Consider the following 17568-nt stretch of genomic DNA (forward strand, 5'->3'; position numbering starts at 1 on the left):
AGTGTTTAAAAAAAATAATTTGTTCATAGTTTTGCAGTAAATAGGTAATAATTTGGAGTAAAATGATCAGAACCACAATCTTCTTGTTTTTAGTACTTTTACCTTTTTTGTGGACTGGTACTATACATAGTGAGTAAAACATTTATTTCCATCTTTATTTTATCATTATTATTATTCAGTTGTTAACAGTAATAACCCTGTGGTCCCTGGTCTCATATTTTAGTGATAATTTACTCACCAAACTGTCTCACTCTAAGGTAAAACAAAGTTAAAATATTGTTGTTTGTCAGAAGATTTAGAAAAATTAGAAAACCACAACACCTAAAACAAGTTTCTGTTTGAAAAAAACGAAATTTTTATCCTTTTTTCTTTTGTCATATTCAGGAAATGTGACTTTTTTTATTTGGTGATTTCAGATAAATTCAAATTACTAATAGAAGATTGAGGTTAAAACTAATATTTTATTTCAGCAAACGAGTCTTTTCTATCTCATTATAAAGAAGTATTATTATTATTATTATTATTATTAAACAGAATATAAATAAACCAGGTATATTTTTTAAAATCATTTTCTTTCAGAGCGATTCCTCTCTGTTTTCCCATCAGAACCAGAACTTTTGGTTCAGTGAACATCATCTGGATCTTGGGGATTATTTGCTGAGATCTTGTTTCCAGGCAGGTTTTTCTCTGATCCTTCGTGACGCAGTTGCAAAGGGTTAATAGTTTGAGTCATGCAGAACTGATTTGACCGTTTCCATGGCAACGATCAGAAGCAAGACATTCCCCTAGAACTACAGCTCATGACCTCTTCTATGACATAGATCTATGTCATAGATCAAAGAATGTTGGAGGTTATGAATGCTTGCAACTCAAAACATCAGGTTACAAACAAACAACTCTTTGACTTCACCACTGTTATATCAGGATTTCTAAAATGGAACAGGCATTAGTCACAATGTTTTTTCCCATCAGTTTCGGCGTTGGATATATGGTAACAACGGGAGTAAGGAAGGTCTTTAACAAACTGCTTCCCAATATCAAATTTGAAAGAAGTACTTCTCAGGACGACACAGAGTACGATATATTTGATTCGTACCTTTTCAATCCTTCCCCGGCTGGGGAAGAAGTTTTCCCTGAGAAAAAAATTTGCTCACAGGACGTTTACACCGACTGCGAATATGATGTGATTGATGCCTATCTCTTCAAGCCTTCCCCAGCTCAGAAGGAAAGTTCACTGGCTGGGGAAGACAATACAGTTGAAGAGACAGTTGCATCAGACAACGATTTATCCAATGGTTCCCCTGCCGAAGAACAAACATCCTCGAGCGGGGAAAAAGCGACATCTGAAGACGGGAGCCAGGAAGAAAGATCTGATCAAAGGAATGATGTCTCTGATCTCAGAGAACAAACTTCCCCGGCTGGGGAAGTTTGCTGTGAACGTTCTTCTCCCCCAATGTTCTCTTGTGCAGGAGTTGAGTATCATGACGAGCATGAAGACTCAACTCCTGCTCAGATGAAAAAGGCATCGGAAGACTTTACCCCTGAGGAAACATCTGTCCTAGAAAACAAGATCTCTGATCTCGGAGAACAAACTTCCCCGGCTGGGGAAGTTTGTGGAAAATGTTCACCCCCTTTGTTCTCTTGGGCAGGAGTTGAGTATGATGAAGACTCAACTCCTGCTCAGATGCAAAAGACATCAGAAGACTGGACCCCTGAAGAAACATCTCTCCAAGAGAACAAGGTCTCTGATTTCAGAGAACAAACTTCCCCGGCTGGGGAAGTTTGCGGAAAATGTTCTCCCCCAATATTCTCTTGGGCAGGAGTTGAGTCTGATGAAGACTCAACTCCTGCTCAGACGGAAAAGACATCAGAAGACTGGACCCCTGAAAATAAATCTGTCCAAGAGAACAAGGTCTCTGATCTCGGAGCACAAACTTCCCCGGCTGGGGAAGTTTGCAGAAAACGTTCTCCCCCAATGTTCTCTTGGGCAGGAGTCAAGAATGACGAAGGGCATGAAGACTCAACTCCTGCCCCGACAAACAAGGCATCAGAACAGTTTACCCATGATGAAACATCCATCCTAGAGGACAAGATCTCTGATCTAAAAGAACAAACTTCCCCGGCTGGGAAAGTTTGTGGTAAACGTTCTCGGCCAATGCTAACGTGGGCAGGAGTTGAGTATGATGAAGATGATGTAGACTTTTTTGCCCCTGCAGTGACAAAAGAGACAATGGACGACAGCAGCCATGACGACAACAGCCATGATCGCCAAGAACACTCTACCCTGGATAATGAATTTGAATGTGAAAATAATACAGCTGAATTTAAAGGCGAAATTATTAACCTACCAAAAGCACAATTAGAAGATTGGACATACGAGGCAAGATGCTTGCTAACAGTTCATGAACCTAAAAAGAGACCCAAAGCTAGAAAATATTTTTTTTGGCCATTTTAAGAGACAGATGTTAATGCAAAAAAAAAAAAAATAAAAATAAAAATATAGGAGAATGTATATTATATATACATTCTCCTAATATTTAGAATGGCAGAAGTAATTACCACTGGTAAAATGTATTTACCAGTGGTAATTACATTTTCTGTTTCAATTCACTTCAAAAATACTTTGTTAATCCCAAAGGGAAATTACATGCTGTCACTCATCAAGATTCTTCAAAGAGCCATTGAAGAGCCATCCCAAGACAGTCTCGTCAAAGAGGATGGTCAGGACTGTCCCTAATTTTCTAGATCCTACGAAGAATCCTTCTTTGCATTAACATCTCCAGCAGTTGCACAGTCGTTTCCAGAACAGAACCAGCCTTCTCTATCTATTTTTAGGTCCCTGGCTCTGATGCTGCTGCCCCAACAGATGACAGCAGAAAAGATGGCGCTCTAAACAACAGATCTGCAGCATCTTGCTGCAAACCTTGAAGGATCTTAGCTTCTGTCTGCTCTGTCCCTTCTTATAGACGCTTCACTGTTGCGTCTCCAGTCCAGTCTGTTGTCTTGGGTTTGAATCCCGGCCGGCCTGGGTTCTTTAAGCATGGGGTTTGCATGTTCTCCATGAGCATGAGTGGGTTCTCTCCGGGTGCTCCGGCTTCCTCCCACAGTGCAAAACGATTTTGTGCACATTAGATAATAGATAGATGATGGAAGAAAATGTTATAATTTTATAATAATATAACAATTATTATAAAATCATAATAATTAACATAATAATTTGTATATAAATATTCATTATTATTATTATTGCTATTATTATTACAAATTCCATCCATCCATTTTCTTCCGACCCCGGATAAGCGGAAGAAAATGGATGGATGGAATTTGCAATAATAGCAATAAAAATAATAATAATATATTAGCATATTAATCAATACACAATGAATTATACACTAATATGATACTTAGTGATATAGTAATTATATTACTATGTTACTTATAGTAATATAATTATTAATAATTATATAATTATATTAGTAATAATTTACTAATATAATTTGTATATTATATTAATACAAATATAATATACTATATATATAGTCACAATATAATATATAATATATTGTGATAATATAGTAAATAATACTATAGTACAGTATTATACTATAGCATAATACTATAATACTGTAGTATTATAATATTTTATAGTATTATAAAATTATGATCATTTTATAATACTAAAATGATTATAATTAATCACACTAATTATTAACAATAATAATAAATTAATTAATAAACGTTTGCTGGAGATGGGCACCAGCACCCCTCCTGGTGTTAGAAAATGGATGGATGGATTATTTATGTTGATAATTATAATTATTACTATTGATAACAATAGTTGTAATAATATAATAACATACATTTATTATAATTTAATATTATTGTTGTGATTGTTTAATAATAATTTTCCTACACAGAAATCAGAATATTCAGTATGTTAAAGTTTCCCGTTTTCATGGCTTGATGTTTATTTTGCGATTATTAATAAGTGATCGCTGTGGTAGCTTAGCTACCGCTGCTATTAGATAATCACACACCTGCTCAGCTGATGATCAGTCAGAGTTGGTGTTTAAGTCGCCTTTTTTATTTTCTGACGGAACTGAAACACAGAATTTCTCACCATATCTACATGTTAAGGTTGTCAAAGCATAACTAGCATAACTGAACTGTTTTCCTTTCCCTTGATATTTTTCTGAATTAACTTTTTTCCTGACCTGTTCATCTAGTTGTCAGAGTAGCAAAGCACTGCATCCCTTTTTCTTTTATCAGGCTACATTTATTGACAACCTTTAGCCAAGTACTTCATTAAAGCTTTGTATTTTACATATTTTATAATGTGTTTGGTAAAATACTGAGTTATTTTGTCCTCTAGTTTTAAATAAGCTAAAGGTTAATAACTAAAGGTTTATAATAGTTGTCGTGCTACAAGTGCAATTATCTCTGTTATAGATCCAGATACGCACCTCACATCAGGAAAAATAGATCAATTATTCTTCTTCTACATAAATGAATAATTAATCCCAGGTCTTTAGTCAAAACACCTAGAGATACTTATTTTCCTGGGTAATTTAAAACTTTTTAAATCTAACTCAGTTTTGTCCGTCCCTGACAGGGTAGAAGAAAAGTACAGGTGGAGGCTCAATCTTACCCTCTTAATACAAACTGAATTCTGTACTTATTAGGGAACAAATTCATTTTCTCATTTTAACAAATAGACCATCCACTCCAAATATTTTTATTTCTTAGGAAACATTAAAAGCATTTCTGAGGGGCCAAATGATATAATATACTAACAGAATAAAGAATAAGTATAACTTTGAGCTTAATACTTTAGAAAGACAAATTTCTGACCTGGAGAAAACAAACCAAATTGCCCCAACTAAGGACATGAACAGAGAACTGGTGAATCTGAAACTAAAACACAACACTATGAATACATATCAAGCAGAGAGAGCAATAATCAGGTCCAAACAACAATTTTATGAACCTGGAGAAAAGGCAGAAAGTATTGGCATGGCAACTTAAAACTGAGGAAACCAAACAAACAATTAACGCTACTGAAAACCCCCAAAAAGTTACAACGTTTAATCCCGGAGGAATCAATGAGGCCTTTAAAAAGTACTATTCAGATCTTTATACATCACAATCTCAGGGGGATTTATATGAAATCAAGTCCTTTTTATCCTGCGTTGGTTTGCCTTGCTTATCAGAGGAGGGCAGGATAACTTAGACAAAACCTTTCTTAGGGGGGAATTACTCCATGTTATCAAGTCACTCCCAGGAAATAAATCCCCTGGTGAGGATAGTTTTCCATCCGAGTTTTACAAAGAATTCCTAGACCTTCTAGCACCACTTTTGATGGATGTTCTCGAGCAAGGTAGAAGAGAAGGGGGTTTTCCAGACTCCTTTGCTCAAGCTGCTATAACAGTCATCTATAACAAGGGGAACGATCCTCTAAAATGTTCTTCTTATAGACCAATCTCACTCCTCAATACCGATTATAGATTAGTTACAAAAATGATAGCAAAAAGATTGGAAAGGTATCTACCCTTACTGATCAACCCCAATCAAACTGGGTTTATTCTAAATACATTTTCCTCTAATAATTTGAGACGATTGTTTAACATGATACATATTGCTGACAAAAAAAGATACCAAGTATAGCTGCATCATTTGATGCCGAAAAGGCTTTCGATATGGTTGTTAGGCAACATTTCTTAAGGCCCCAATTTCTAAAGGAAATTTGGGCTTGGTGTTGTCTTTGTCAATTTGATACAATCTCTTTATAGATCTCCTCTAGCTAGAGTTGTCACCAATGGGATCACCTCTGATTCATTCTGGCTGTATAGAGGCAACAGACGGGGAGATCCAGTTAGTCCTGCCCTCTTTGTGCTCGCCATCGAACCCCTGGCTGAGGCCGTTAGAATAAATTCTAATACTAGTGGTTTTGAGATTGGTACACAACATTTCGCTTTTTGCGGACGACATGATTTTATTTTTAACCAATCCAGAAGGCTCTCTTTGTCACCTTCAGGAGTCACTGAGTAAATACAGGTTAACTTTGTATCATTTTCTGGATACAAAGTTAACCTGGAAAAGAGTGAGGTTTTACGGATGTCTGTTTTTGACCACAGTAAAGTTAAAAAACTGTCTAATTTCAAATGGTCTCCTGAGGATTTCAAATATTTAGGGAGGTTTGTTAATAGTAACCTTAAAAACCTCTTTAAACTCAACTTAGCTAACTTCCTTCAGAAGGTGAGCGAGGATTTAGGAAAATGGATGGATCTCACATTACTGGGCAGAATTAATGTCATAAAGATGAATATTCTTATGAATTCTGTACTTGTTTCAGTCACTCCAAATCCACATCCCAACAGCATTCTTTATCTCTCTTAAAAAACAATTATAAAATGTATATGGCATGGTAAGCCACCAAGAGTCAGCATGGATGAATTATTGCTCCGGTATGAGGATGGAGGTTTGAAGCTCCCTAATTCTTAATTGTACTATGATGCGGCTCAGTTTAAGTTCTTGGCACAGATGTTTGATTTGCAGACTCCTCTTTCATGGCTCAAAATTGAAACAGCGATAAAAGAAGAGACGTTTAGGTTAGCAGGCTCCCTTTCTCCTAAAACCCCGTTATGGGGAAATGGACCACTACCAAAGATTTTTCAGTCTGGTAACTTTAGATCCTGGCAGGAAAAGGGAATTTGCCAACTGGAGCACTGCTACGAAAATGAACTATTTATGTCACTACAGCAGTTAAAAGAAGTTTAAGTTGTCAAATAAAAATTTCCTTGGCTACATCCAACTTTGCGACTTCATGAGAACTAATCAGGAAGGAAGTTGGAAGTTGCCATCCATGTCTCCCGTTGAGGAAACGTGTCATGCCAATCAGCCATCATGTAAAATCGTCTCAAGGGTGAATACAGCACTCATGTCAACTTTAACTATAATAACTGGTATGGAGAGTTCCAGAATCAAAAGGGAAAAGGATTTGGGAATATCTATTGAGAGGCAATTATGGAATCATTTGTGCAGAGAAGGTCTCACCTCTACTCTAAATGCTCGATTTAGACTATTACAATAAAATTTTTTATATCAGTTATATGTTACCCCACAAAATTTTCATAAATATAACTCCAATATATCTCCTCTTTGTTTTAGATGCGGCATGGAGGAAGGAACTTTCCTCCATTCCACCTGGCAATGCTCTAAATTGCAGGGCTTTTGGAAGGCAGTTTGCGAAACGCTTTCAGATATTCATGGCATCACGATTAATAAACTTCTGTCGTTTCATAAGTGGCTGCAGCCAGTCGTTTACAGCAGTGAAAAACTGCTTCAGAGGATCTGGGTTTCCTCCTCAACACCATTCAACTCAACTTTCATCTGTTTTCATCTCTTATTTCAGTGCCTGATACCAGCGTGTCCTGTGTTCACAACCAGAACTGCATTTTACCATGTCGGATCAAAGAAAGGATTGACTCCATATATTGGTGGTATGGAAGTCGACAGTCTCCGATTGTACAGTGTTACCGTGGTAACTTCAGCTACTCTGAGAGCTTCAGATCCAGAGCGTCTCTGTTTGAGGATCAGATCTCCAGAGGAAACGGCGATCTGCTGCTGAGAGGAGTGAAGGTTGATGATGAGGGCAGTTATAGGTGTCATCCATTTATAAATGAGCCGCACAGTGGTCTGGAAACAGCTCGACGTACAGGAGTAGTTCCACCTCGCACATATTATATATTTGTTGTTCACCTTGCAGTAGAAGGTACGACACTTTATTTAAAAACATTTTATTCAAATCAAATTTTGAGAGTTTTTATTCTTTGATTTTAGGGTTTTTCTTCTGAAAAATGGTGCATTTATGTAATGATTCTCCTGCAGCTCCAGTCTCTGACATCAGGATCCATCAGGATGGAAACAGGATCACCTGCAGCTCAGAGGGGATCTACCCTCAACCTGAACTCACCTGGTCCACTGAGCCTCCATCCAACACGGCTCTGAATGAAACTACCAGGATCCATCAGACTGAAGATCAGCTTTACGACATCAGCAGCTCTTTGACGGGTCCAGATAACGAGACGGATCTGATCTACAGCTGCAGCATCAGAACCAGGAGGAACCAGAGGAGAACAACTTTAACTGAACCCGGTCAGCAGATGGACAGAAAGCTCTCATTTCATTTAACTTAATTTGACTTTTACTTGAAACCTCATCATGAAACATGCAGATTGCTTCAATATTTACTTCATCATACTTTAATATCTTTCAATATAGTTTATTGATGGAGGCATTTTTAAATTGTTGCTGATTTATATAATATTTGTAGTTAATTGCTCTGCAGATGTTTTTATTGTTGATGTTCATGCAACACCTTATTTATTAAAGATTTCTCTGCTGATTTCTCTCTAAATGTTAAAGCTTCAATCTTTCTCATTAAAGTCTAGAAATCATGAACTCATTTTTATTTTCCATTTCAGCCTCTGTGGGTTTCTCAGGTTCTCAGGTTACAATCTGCTGCTCTTCCTTCAACATTTCTGCCTCCAGTTTGGTCTGGAGGTTCAACCACAGTCAGATCATCCTGACCAAGACTGACAGAAACATCTACAACGTCTCAGAGGACTGGAGGAAACATGTGAGGAGTGTTTCAGCGTCCGGCAGCCTCACGTTACAGGATCTGACCACAGATCAGGAGGGAGTTTACAGCTGTGAGCTCAGTGATGATGAGGAGACGATTATAACTCACCTCTATCTGAGGAGGACTGGAGGTAATTCAGGTTTAAGCTTCATTAGATGGTACAAATCTAATGTTCTAAACCAGCTAAACCAGAGGTTCTTAACCTTTTTTGAAGTACCACCAGTTTCATATGTGCATTCACTGAACCCTTCTTTCGTGATAAAATGATTTATTTTTTCAAAATTCAAGACATAGGTGACCCAACTAGACTCTAGTTGGGTCACCCCAAGATCACTAAGTCTTCTTAAAAGGTAGAGTCTCTGAGAACAGTTTTTCAAAATATAGTCAGTGTTTTCAGCAAAGTTGAGCTGACTGTCCAGGAACGACACAAGGTATTTAAAATCTGCCACAGTTTCAACAGTTTGGCCATCGAGAGAAACTGGAACCACTTTAAGGTCTTTAGATCATTTAATTAGCTCTACATTCTTAAGAGAATGAAAAATTAATAATAATTAATAAAGACTTTGTGGTATTCTGATTTAGTAATGTAATTACGTTAGTTGTGTTACCACCCCTCGCCACTAGAGGCAGTACCAACCCCGAAAAGATGCGACTAAGGAGCAGATTTAGAAGAACACCGAAAGCTACAGAGTTTGGTAAAAAGTTAGAGTCTAAGCTAAACTCCTGACCTTCTTTGGTTTCAGAGAATCTGGTGGTTTCTGAGCTCGTCAGACGGACGGTGGTTTGTGTTGTGGTTGCAGCAGCAGCAGCTGGATTTATGAGGCTCTACAAGAAGAAAATGGAGGAAAGTGAAGCTCCGCAGCTTTAAACCTTTCATTCATTCAGACTGGTTTGGTGTTAATTCTCACCATGTTTTACCGTCAACATGATCCATGAGCTTTGATGTAGTTTTATGTTCATGTTTTTTTAATTCTTTCCTTATATTTGCATGTATTTAAGATTTTACTGTATGTTTCATGTTCTGCCCAGCAGGGGGCGCAGCTAAACATTTATTTTCTACCAGCTAAACTTTTTCAGAATCTTTATTGATGCCACGATCTTCATTTCTGTTGGAAGATTTTTACATAATGTTCTGTTATTGTATAAATACTTTGTTCTTTAAATAAAGCAACTAAGATTTAAATGCCTTCTTCATCTTTCTAACAGTGAAACATTGATCACCAAAATACATGAGGTTGGTTTTTGCTTCTGTTCTGAATGAAATGATAAAACTTGTTACATTGTGTAATATTTTGCTACAGGAATGTCAGTCGGATTCATCAGACTGGTTTCTGATGAATAAATGAGGGGAACTTAAAACCCACCTGTTTAGAGTTGCTTATGGCTGAATTGCGGGTTTTGATGTCTTTGATGTTTTTAATGTTTTTATCTTTACTTTTCATCCAGTTATTAACTTCGTTTTATTTCTCTTTCACACTGTCTATGTAAAGTCCCCCCAGAAAACGTCCCAGTTAAACGAATCTATATCTAGGGGTGTGAGAATCCTTGTTGAATGACATCTTGACTAAAACTGAGGTGAGAGACAATTAACTGAAGTCCTACAAGGGGTGCGGGTTTTAATGTTTCTATCTTTTTTAACCGTTTTTCTTTAAATAAAAATGCTCTTTGTCTTTCTGTTTATTCACTGTCACATGCTGTTTTTATTTTAATCATGTAAAGCACTTTGAAATGCTGTGATGCTGAAATGTGCTACACAAATAAAATTTGATTGATTGATTAGAGTCCAAGACGGCAGCAAAAACAGAGAAACATTTTATTCAGAAGTCATATAACAACAACAGATAAGATTATAAACATGGATCTGTGTAGAAACATCATGACACAAAGGCTGCAAACAATCAGATGACATGTTCAGTAAGACAAACGTCACTAATGGCCTCATCAGTCAGTTTTATCTACAGTCCTTCATTGATCTGAGGTTAATCTCATCCTGTAGGATTTAACTTGTTGCCATGAAGTTACTCTAGTGAGTTTAATTCCAGTTTCCCTCTAAAAATAGAAAATAAATAAATTTTCTAAGCTTTCTTCAGTGCAGCTCAGTTAGAGATCATCTTCCAGATCCAGTACAATCTGTTAGAGTTACATCTACAGCATTATTTTAAGTTTAAGGAAGTGTCCAAAGAAAAACATTCCCAAAATGTATTTTCCAACGAAACAGAACTACGGAGTCCTGACCGCAAACTCCAAACATTCACTATAAATGAGAATTTAGATTTAGTAAATCAGTGACATTCAACATATAAATGCTGCTTCAGTTGTTGAGGGTTAAAAACTTCACTTTATTCCACTGAGAATAAGATAATAAACATTTATTTTTAACTGTTTTCTTCATCACTAGAGGAGTCATAATGTTGTAATGATTGATATCACACTTAAATATTAGATTGTATCCAACATATTTAAAGATAAATAAATATAGGAATGAAATATTGAAATTAGTTTTGAAAGGTTTCCAGTTCAGTCACACATTAACACAAAGGAATGAATGTTTTTATGATTTTCTGTCATGTTCACCTCAGTGGGGATGGAAATTGTTTGGCTGAAATAAATTTGTTTCTGTAGTTTAACAGTTTGGGAGGAAATATTTTCATCTGAAAATCATGTGAAAAATGTTGGGACACCCTGGTTGTGTTTTTTCTATCATCTTTGGACATTTGGAAATGTAAAATCAATTTTAACAAGACTGAACACAAAACTGAAGAAAACACGTCTTAAAGCTCTCTATGAGTTTATCTTGGTGTGAGAGCGGTCGCCATAGCGATAACTAAAGGCCATCTGAGGCCTTCAGAAAGTAGATTATAACAGCTTGTTGTTCTGGTAACGAATTTTAAAAAAGTCCTGAACGAAAAGGAGAACAACAATTTTAATCACACAAACGGAGGGAAATAAAAACAGCTGCTAGCATGAATGAGTCTGTCTGTCTGAACACGTTCATCCTAAAACAGACTGACAGACTGACATGATGCTGTCACCAGCATGAACGAGTCTTTATGAACGTCTATGATTGTCAGGAAGCGTCATTCAGTAAATAATGACACTTTAATGCAAAGTTGGCACTTTATTGGACTTTCAATGCAACCTTTAGAATAATTTTGTTTCCTCCACCTCTCTGACACGTCATAACAAAACAATAGGATTTTCCAACATCTCATTTTATAAAAGTATAACACAAAGGTGCTAACAAATAAAAAAGTGTAAAACACAGAGAAAAGTTACCAAAACTCACATATTTTCCAGAAACTCGTGAAAACCAGGAAAGTCAGAGACGTTTTTATCGTCTTCCTGTTACCCGACTGAGCAGCACGAGGAGAACTGAACCGAAATGTTAACGTTTGAGCCGACATGTTGGAGCAGATCCTCAGGAATGAAAGATTTCCTCACTGATGCACAGTTCAGATTGGAGCAGAGATTAAAGCTCTGCATTGGGATTTGGATCAGCGTGAAGGAACTTTATTAACTGGCATCAAGTTCAAACCTGAAGGAAAACCTGTAGAAAGACTGAAGCTTCATTTTCCTGAATCTGTTTTTCAGGTTTTGAGCCTTGAATTATGTGAATTTAGCAGAACTTTTCCAACTAGATGTGTAACTTTTATAAAAACTATTTTTTGTTTCATCATTTTTACATATTTGTTAAACTGTCACTGTGTGGTGACAGGTGAGACCAGGTATGGATTATTTTTATGGATCATGGATCTGTTTATGATGCAGATCTATATACAGTAGATGTTTGTTACAGAGGCTGGGACCTGATTTGGACCTCACAGGCTCCCGTCCTGCTCGTTCACACATCATAAAACACTTTCATCTCTCAGACATATAAATGGACCATCACTAACTTTAGACTCAACAATAATAAATCCACACAAACACTTGAATAATGAAACAAAAGGAGCATCTTCACACATTTAGCTTTAGATTATAATTTCATCATTTCTTTTCAAAGCAACTTGTTTTATTTGTGCTAATTAAATTCATGAACTAAGATCTGTTTTCACCACAACTGAGGAAAAGTAAAATATTTGACATAAATGTTGACTTTTGCACAATTTTCACATCTAGAAATTTGTTGTTACTTTAAACAAAACCTCAATATTTTTGTTTGTCAATAAAATGATTTTATCATCTCAAAACTTTACTGTGTTATTGTGACTAACTAGAAAAAACCCCAAAATGTCATATTAATATTATTTTGAAAAATAAAAATTAAACTTCACAAAATAAACCAGTTTATCTCAAACAATTAGAAACTTAAAGCTGAAACAGAATAAACGTCTCATCTTCATGCTGCAATAAACGCTCAGAAAAAAAGGTAAAAGTAAAAGGAAGCAACAAACCAGTTTCAATTAGACATTTCCTCTAGAAAAACCTTTTAATAGTTTTAGAACCTGAAAGATATTTAATCAATATCACTGTGGATTCATGTCATTTTCCTCTCCTCCAGCTTCCATTAGGCTCCGCCCCCTCACAGCTGCAGCTCATCCATTAGGCTCCGCCCCCTCACAGCTGCAGCTCATCCATTAGGCTCCGCCCCCTCGCAGCTGCAGCTCATCCATTAGGCTCCGCCCCCTCGCAGCTGCAGCTCATCCATTAGGCTCCGCCCCCTCGCTGCTGCAGCTCATCTGTAATGGCTGCAGCGCTCTCTGGTTCCTCCGTGGTCACGCTCATCTTTACTTTATCAAATTCTCCTTTTATGTCATCCTTTATCATCTTTATTGCTCTAGAAGGCTTAAAGTCAACTGAGCTGCAATAAAATCCATCACAGACGGTTCAGTTAAAAGAAAAGTAATTGTTCCAAAAACTAAATAAAATGCTATCTTTTTTCTCATCTTACTTTCTTTCAGTCTTTATTTAAGTTATAACTAAACATTCACTTTAAGTATGCAAAGAAAAAAGTTTGCTTAGAGTTTTTGATGCTTTACTTACTCTGACTCTTCACTAAAATTTCCAAATGTTTCTGATTCTCCTTTTTTTGAGTCCTTGCTCTTCTTCTTCTCATCACCCTTCTCCTTGTTTCCATCCTTCTTACACCTGCAACAACAAAACAAAGACAGGAAATGATGAATCCATGAACTGTTTTCTTCTAGACAAGATAAGTATTGATCTTCTGAAGAAGCGTCAACAGAAGCAGAGTTTATGCAGTAAACTGAAAAGAGGAGACATAATCAAGTTTTACTTTTTCTTTAAAAAAGCGGCTGCTGCTCCTGCTGCTGCTGGTCCAATCAGACCCAGAATCACCTTCCAGGTTTTACCTCCTGCTGATTCTGCAGAGGAAGAGGAGAAACACTGACTGTCTGCATCCTTTAGAACTCACTTTGTTTCATAAGTAACAGAAAAGGTTTGAACTTCACGCGGCTCTGCAGCAGCACAGAGAAATGATTTCAGTTCCTCTGATCAGGAGGAAACATTATCAGGCCGTGACGTCTGGATCTGAAATAAAACTGTTTTCATTCATCATTTAGTTGTTTCTTGATCTGCATCCCAGGAAGATAAAAAACTAATCAACTAATCCCTCCACTTTTTAAACTGTTAGAATCTCAACTACATTTCTGTAGATTCAAACCAGTTTCTACAAATGAAATATTTATTTTAGTCTGTCGTAAAATGGAAGAATTCATGAAAATTATGTTATGGGCTGCGCAGTGGCGCAGTTGGTAGAGCTGTTGCCTTGCAGCAAGAAGGTTCTAGGTTCGATTCCCAGGTCTTTCTGCATGGGGTTTGCATGTTCTCCCTGTGCATGCGTGGGTTTTCTCCAGGTACTCCAGTTACTCTGGAGTACCCGGTGTAAGAATTATTACTCCAGTTTCCTCCCACAGTCCAAAAATATGACTGTCAGGTTGATCGGTCTGTCTAAATGGTCCCTAGGTGTGTGTGTGCATGGTTGTGTGTCCTGTGTGTCTCTGTGTTGCCCTGTGACAGACTGGCGACCTGTCCAGGGTGACCCTGCCTCTCGCCCATAACGTCAGCTGGAGAGGAACCAGCAACCCTCTGACCCCACTGAGGGACAAGGGTGTAAGAAAGTGGATAGATGTTTAATTATTTTCCTCACCTCCTTTTTTAAGGGTTTCTGTCTTCCTGTTGCTCCTGGTTCTGATGCTGCAGCTGTAGGTCAGATCAGAACCATCTGGACCCGTCAGAGAGCTGCTGATGTCATAAAGCTTCTCCTCAGTCTGATGGACTGTGGTTCTGTTCTGCAGAGCCGTGTTGGATGGAGGCTCAGTGGACCAGGTGAGTTCAGGTTGAGGGTAGATCCCCTCTGAGCTGCAGGTGATCCTGTTTCCATCCTGATGGATCCTGATGTCAGAGACTGGAGCTAAAAACAGAAAAAAAAATGCATCAAAACCTGCAGCACCAAAGAAAATCATCTGTAAAACATGAAATGTATGTAATAAAGTGTTTCTACCGTTTATTTTCAGATTTATAAATGAGTCTTTATATCCCGTGCTGGTGCTGATGTTGCATTTATATCTTCCCTCATCCTGAATCTTCACCTCCTTCAGCAGCAGGGAGGCGTTTCCTCTGGAGATCTGATCCAGAAACAGTGACGTCCGGCCCTGAAAGTTCTGGTTCTGCTGATCCAGCTGGTCCTGGCCGTCATAGTAGGAGTGAACCAGAAGCTCTCCAGCTGATGACGGGTTGGACCAGCGGATTTCCGGTCCAGAGCCGGACTGGAACTGACAGGGCAGCAGGCAGCTGTGTCTGAAAACACAGGAAACTGGATCTGGATCTGCAACAGGAAGCAGATGAAACTTTAAATCAGGAAAATTTATAATAAATCCTTCAAATTAAATTTTTGTATTTTTTAGGTTATACTTTCATCAAATCATTTTTCAGTCATTAAATAACAAAGATGGTGCTGAACACCGAGGAGCCACAGAGTCCTTATATCAGCAGTTTTAGCCTGGGGGACCTGCTGCTTTAACTAGGCCACTCCTTTAAAGGAAAATGCTTTAAAATCCTGAAGTCAGAGTAAACAATCAGTGCGTCATCCTCCGTCTTCAAGGCAGAAAAACTTTAAACTTTTTCTCTCCATCGGCTGAGACTGAAGGAAAAGGAATCATAAAAATACCTGATCAACTTTAGGCAAAACTAACAAAATTTAATCAACAAAATGACTCAATTTTCTGAAATGTTCTTTTAACAATTACAAAGAAGTAAGTAGCCCTAATCTAGTTCAGTATTTCTGAGCCGTTTTTAGGCAGAGAGCTGATTGAAGGAACATTTTAAACTCGTTTGTTTCCAGGCCTGCAGGATTTAACTCAGCAGCTTGTAAACAGAAAACTGGTTCTGCTGCTTCTTCCCTCCAACTTTGACACACAGAAGAAACGGCTTCTTGTCACGTTTCATAAAATATGAACCTGAGCTCATAAATTCATTTTTGACAGTAAAAAGCCGAATCAGTTAATGATCAATAACTGATGTTCCTGAAGCCACTGAGTTTAATTTCCCTTCATGGTTTATGAAATAATTAAATTAAACATGTAAAGGAAAAACTCCCCTCTGAAGCTTTAAGGTCGCAAATGTTTTCATCTTTAACAGCTTAAAAAATAATTTACATAAATCTTCAAATGTAGGAAACGTCACATCCAGATCCTTCATATCAGTTTCCAATAAACTAACAGGAAGTTTCCAGATGAACTATGTTATGATGCAGCGCCAAATAAATAAACTGAAGCCAAACAAACGTTACTTTGACTAGAAGAAAGAGACATACGCCTAAAAAACTCAAATATAGAAAAACATAAAGTGTAGAGTTTGATTTTTTATTCTGGTGAAGAAGATTTTAATTAAAACACAACATGATCAGAACCTCCAGCTGATAAAACACTGTGTGTTTAAAATCAGCTTTACTTTATTAAGTTTTCTAGTTTTAATCTCTACAGTCTGAATTCAGTAACTCAGGAGTTATGAGAGAAATCCTGATTTCATTTCCTGTCAGTGAAACATCGCCAGTGTTTCTGTTTCCTGGCGTTTGTTCAGAAAAATACAACAAACATCAGAATAAGAATATTATAAATATTTTTGACTCACCTGCTGCAGAAACGGCCAGCAGAGGAACCAGAACCAGAACCAGGAAGGTTTTAAGGACGGATCTGTCTGCCATGTTCAGGATCAGCTGTTTACTCTGATCAGCTTCATGAGAGTCAATAAAACCGACATGCAGAATGTTGAGACGCCACATTGTCAGAATTCCCAGTAATTCGCCGACATCACAGCTCCAAGGAAGCAACAACAGGAAGTTCAGTTCGTTAAAGAAAATGATCTGAACTAACCGATGATCTGCCTGAAGGTTCAAAACAAGCTGATCAAGTTCCTCTCATGATCTGCATGTTCTGATGTGATCATACGGATCTGATCAGAACTGAAATCCTGATCACTGAGGAGTTCTGGTGAACCAAACGGGTCGGCTTGTTCTGATGAAGGTTCTCCTGATCCGATCTGAAGGGATGAATTCAAACTGACGAGTTTGAGTCTATTTTCATCTATAATAATCCGACAGAATAACTGACCTGCATGTGGAGCATCTGGCTGATTTCACCAGAACCGGATCTGAAGCTGCTTTAGCCTCCAGAACCGGATCTGAAGCTGCTTTAGCCTCCAGAACCGGATCTGAAGCTGCTTTAGCCTCTAGAACCGGATCTGAAGCTGCTTTAGCCTCCAGAACCGGTTCGATTCTGATCGGATCTCAGTGAACTTGGAGGTTCTGGCTGCAGGTTTGGAGAATTCCATCAACACACATTTAAACGTGTCTTTGACCAAAACCCAGCCGGGCTGAGATCCTGTCTAATGAGATGAAGAACATTCAGGGATTAAAATCCAGGTGAATAATTATAATCTGGAATAAAAGATCCTGGGGTTTCATAACTGAG

The 17568-nt window shown here is 37.6% G+C and overlaps 1 protein-coding gene and 1 long non-coding RNA gene across 2 annotated transcripts in view; both read right to left on the minus strand.

Annotated features, from left to right (window-relative positions):
- The window catches only part of LOC145549339 (uncharacterized), a 48900-nt gene extending 38799 nt beyond the window's left edge, over positions 1-10101 (minus strand). Inside the window, exon 1 of the long non-coding RNA XR_014085268.1 lies at positions 10006-10101. This is a non-coding gene — a long non-coding RNA (uncharacterized LOC145549339). The remainder of the gene's footprint in view (positions 1-10005) is intronic.
- A 336-nt stretch (positions 10102-10437) lies between these two features.
- Positions 10438-17220, minus strand: LOC103456736 (butyrophilin subfamily 3 member A3-like). Its single transcript, XM_008396448.3, has 6 exons — positions 16730-17220; positions 15102-15425; positions 14748-15011; positions 13875-13962; positions 13625-13729; positions 10438-13442 (listed from the first exon to the last, which is right to left on the minus strand). Exons 1-6 carry the CDS (start codon positions 16878-16880, stop codon positions 13289-13291), a joined length of 1086 nt encoding a protein of 361 aa, XP_008394670.1. The 5' UTR covers positions 16881-17220; the 3' UTR covers positions 10438-13288.
- Positions 17221-17568: the final 348 nt, after the last annotated feature.

The sequence above is a fragment of the Poecilia reticulata genome, chromosome 20 (assembly GCF_904066995.2).
Source record: "Poecilia reticulata chromosome 20, P_reticulata-male-v2, whole genome shotgun sequence".
NCBI lineage: Eukaryota > Metazoa > Chordata > Actinopteri > Cyprinodontiformes > Poeciliidae > Poecilia > Poecilia reticulata.

Excerpts from the sequence above, each read along its gene's own strand:
- LOC103456736 (XM_008396448.3), bottom strand. The coding sequence starts at position 16,880 with ATGTGGCGTCTCAACATTCTGCATGTCGGTTTTATTGACTCTCATGAA. Across the intron at positions 15,012-15,101 it reads TATAAATCTGAAAATAAACG|CTCCAGTCTCTGACATCAGG; the intron begins GTAGAAACACTT and ends TTCTGTTTTTAG. Across the intron at positions 13,443-13,624 it reads AATTTTAGTGAAGAGTCAGA|CTCAGTTGACTTTAAGCCTT; the intron begins GTAAGTAAAGCA and ends ATTTTATTGCAG.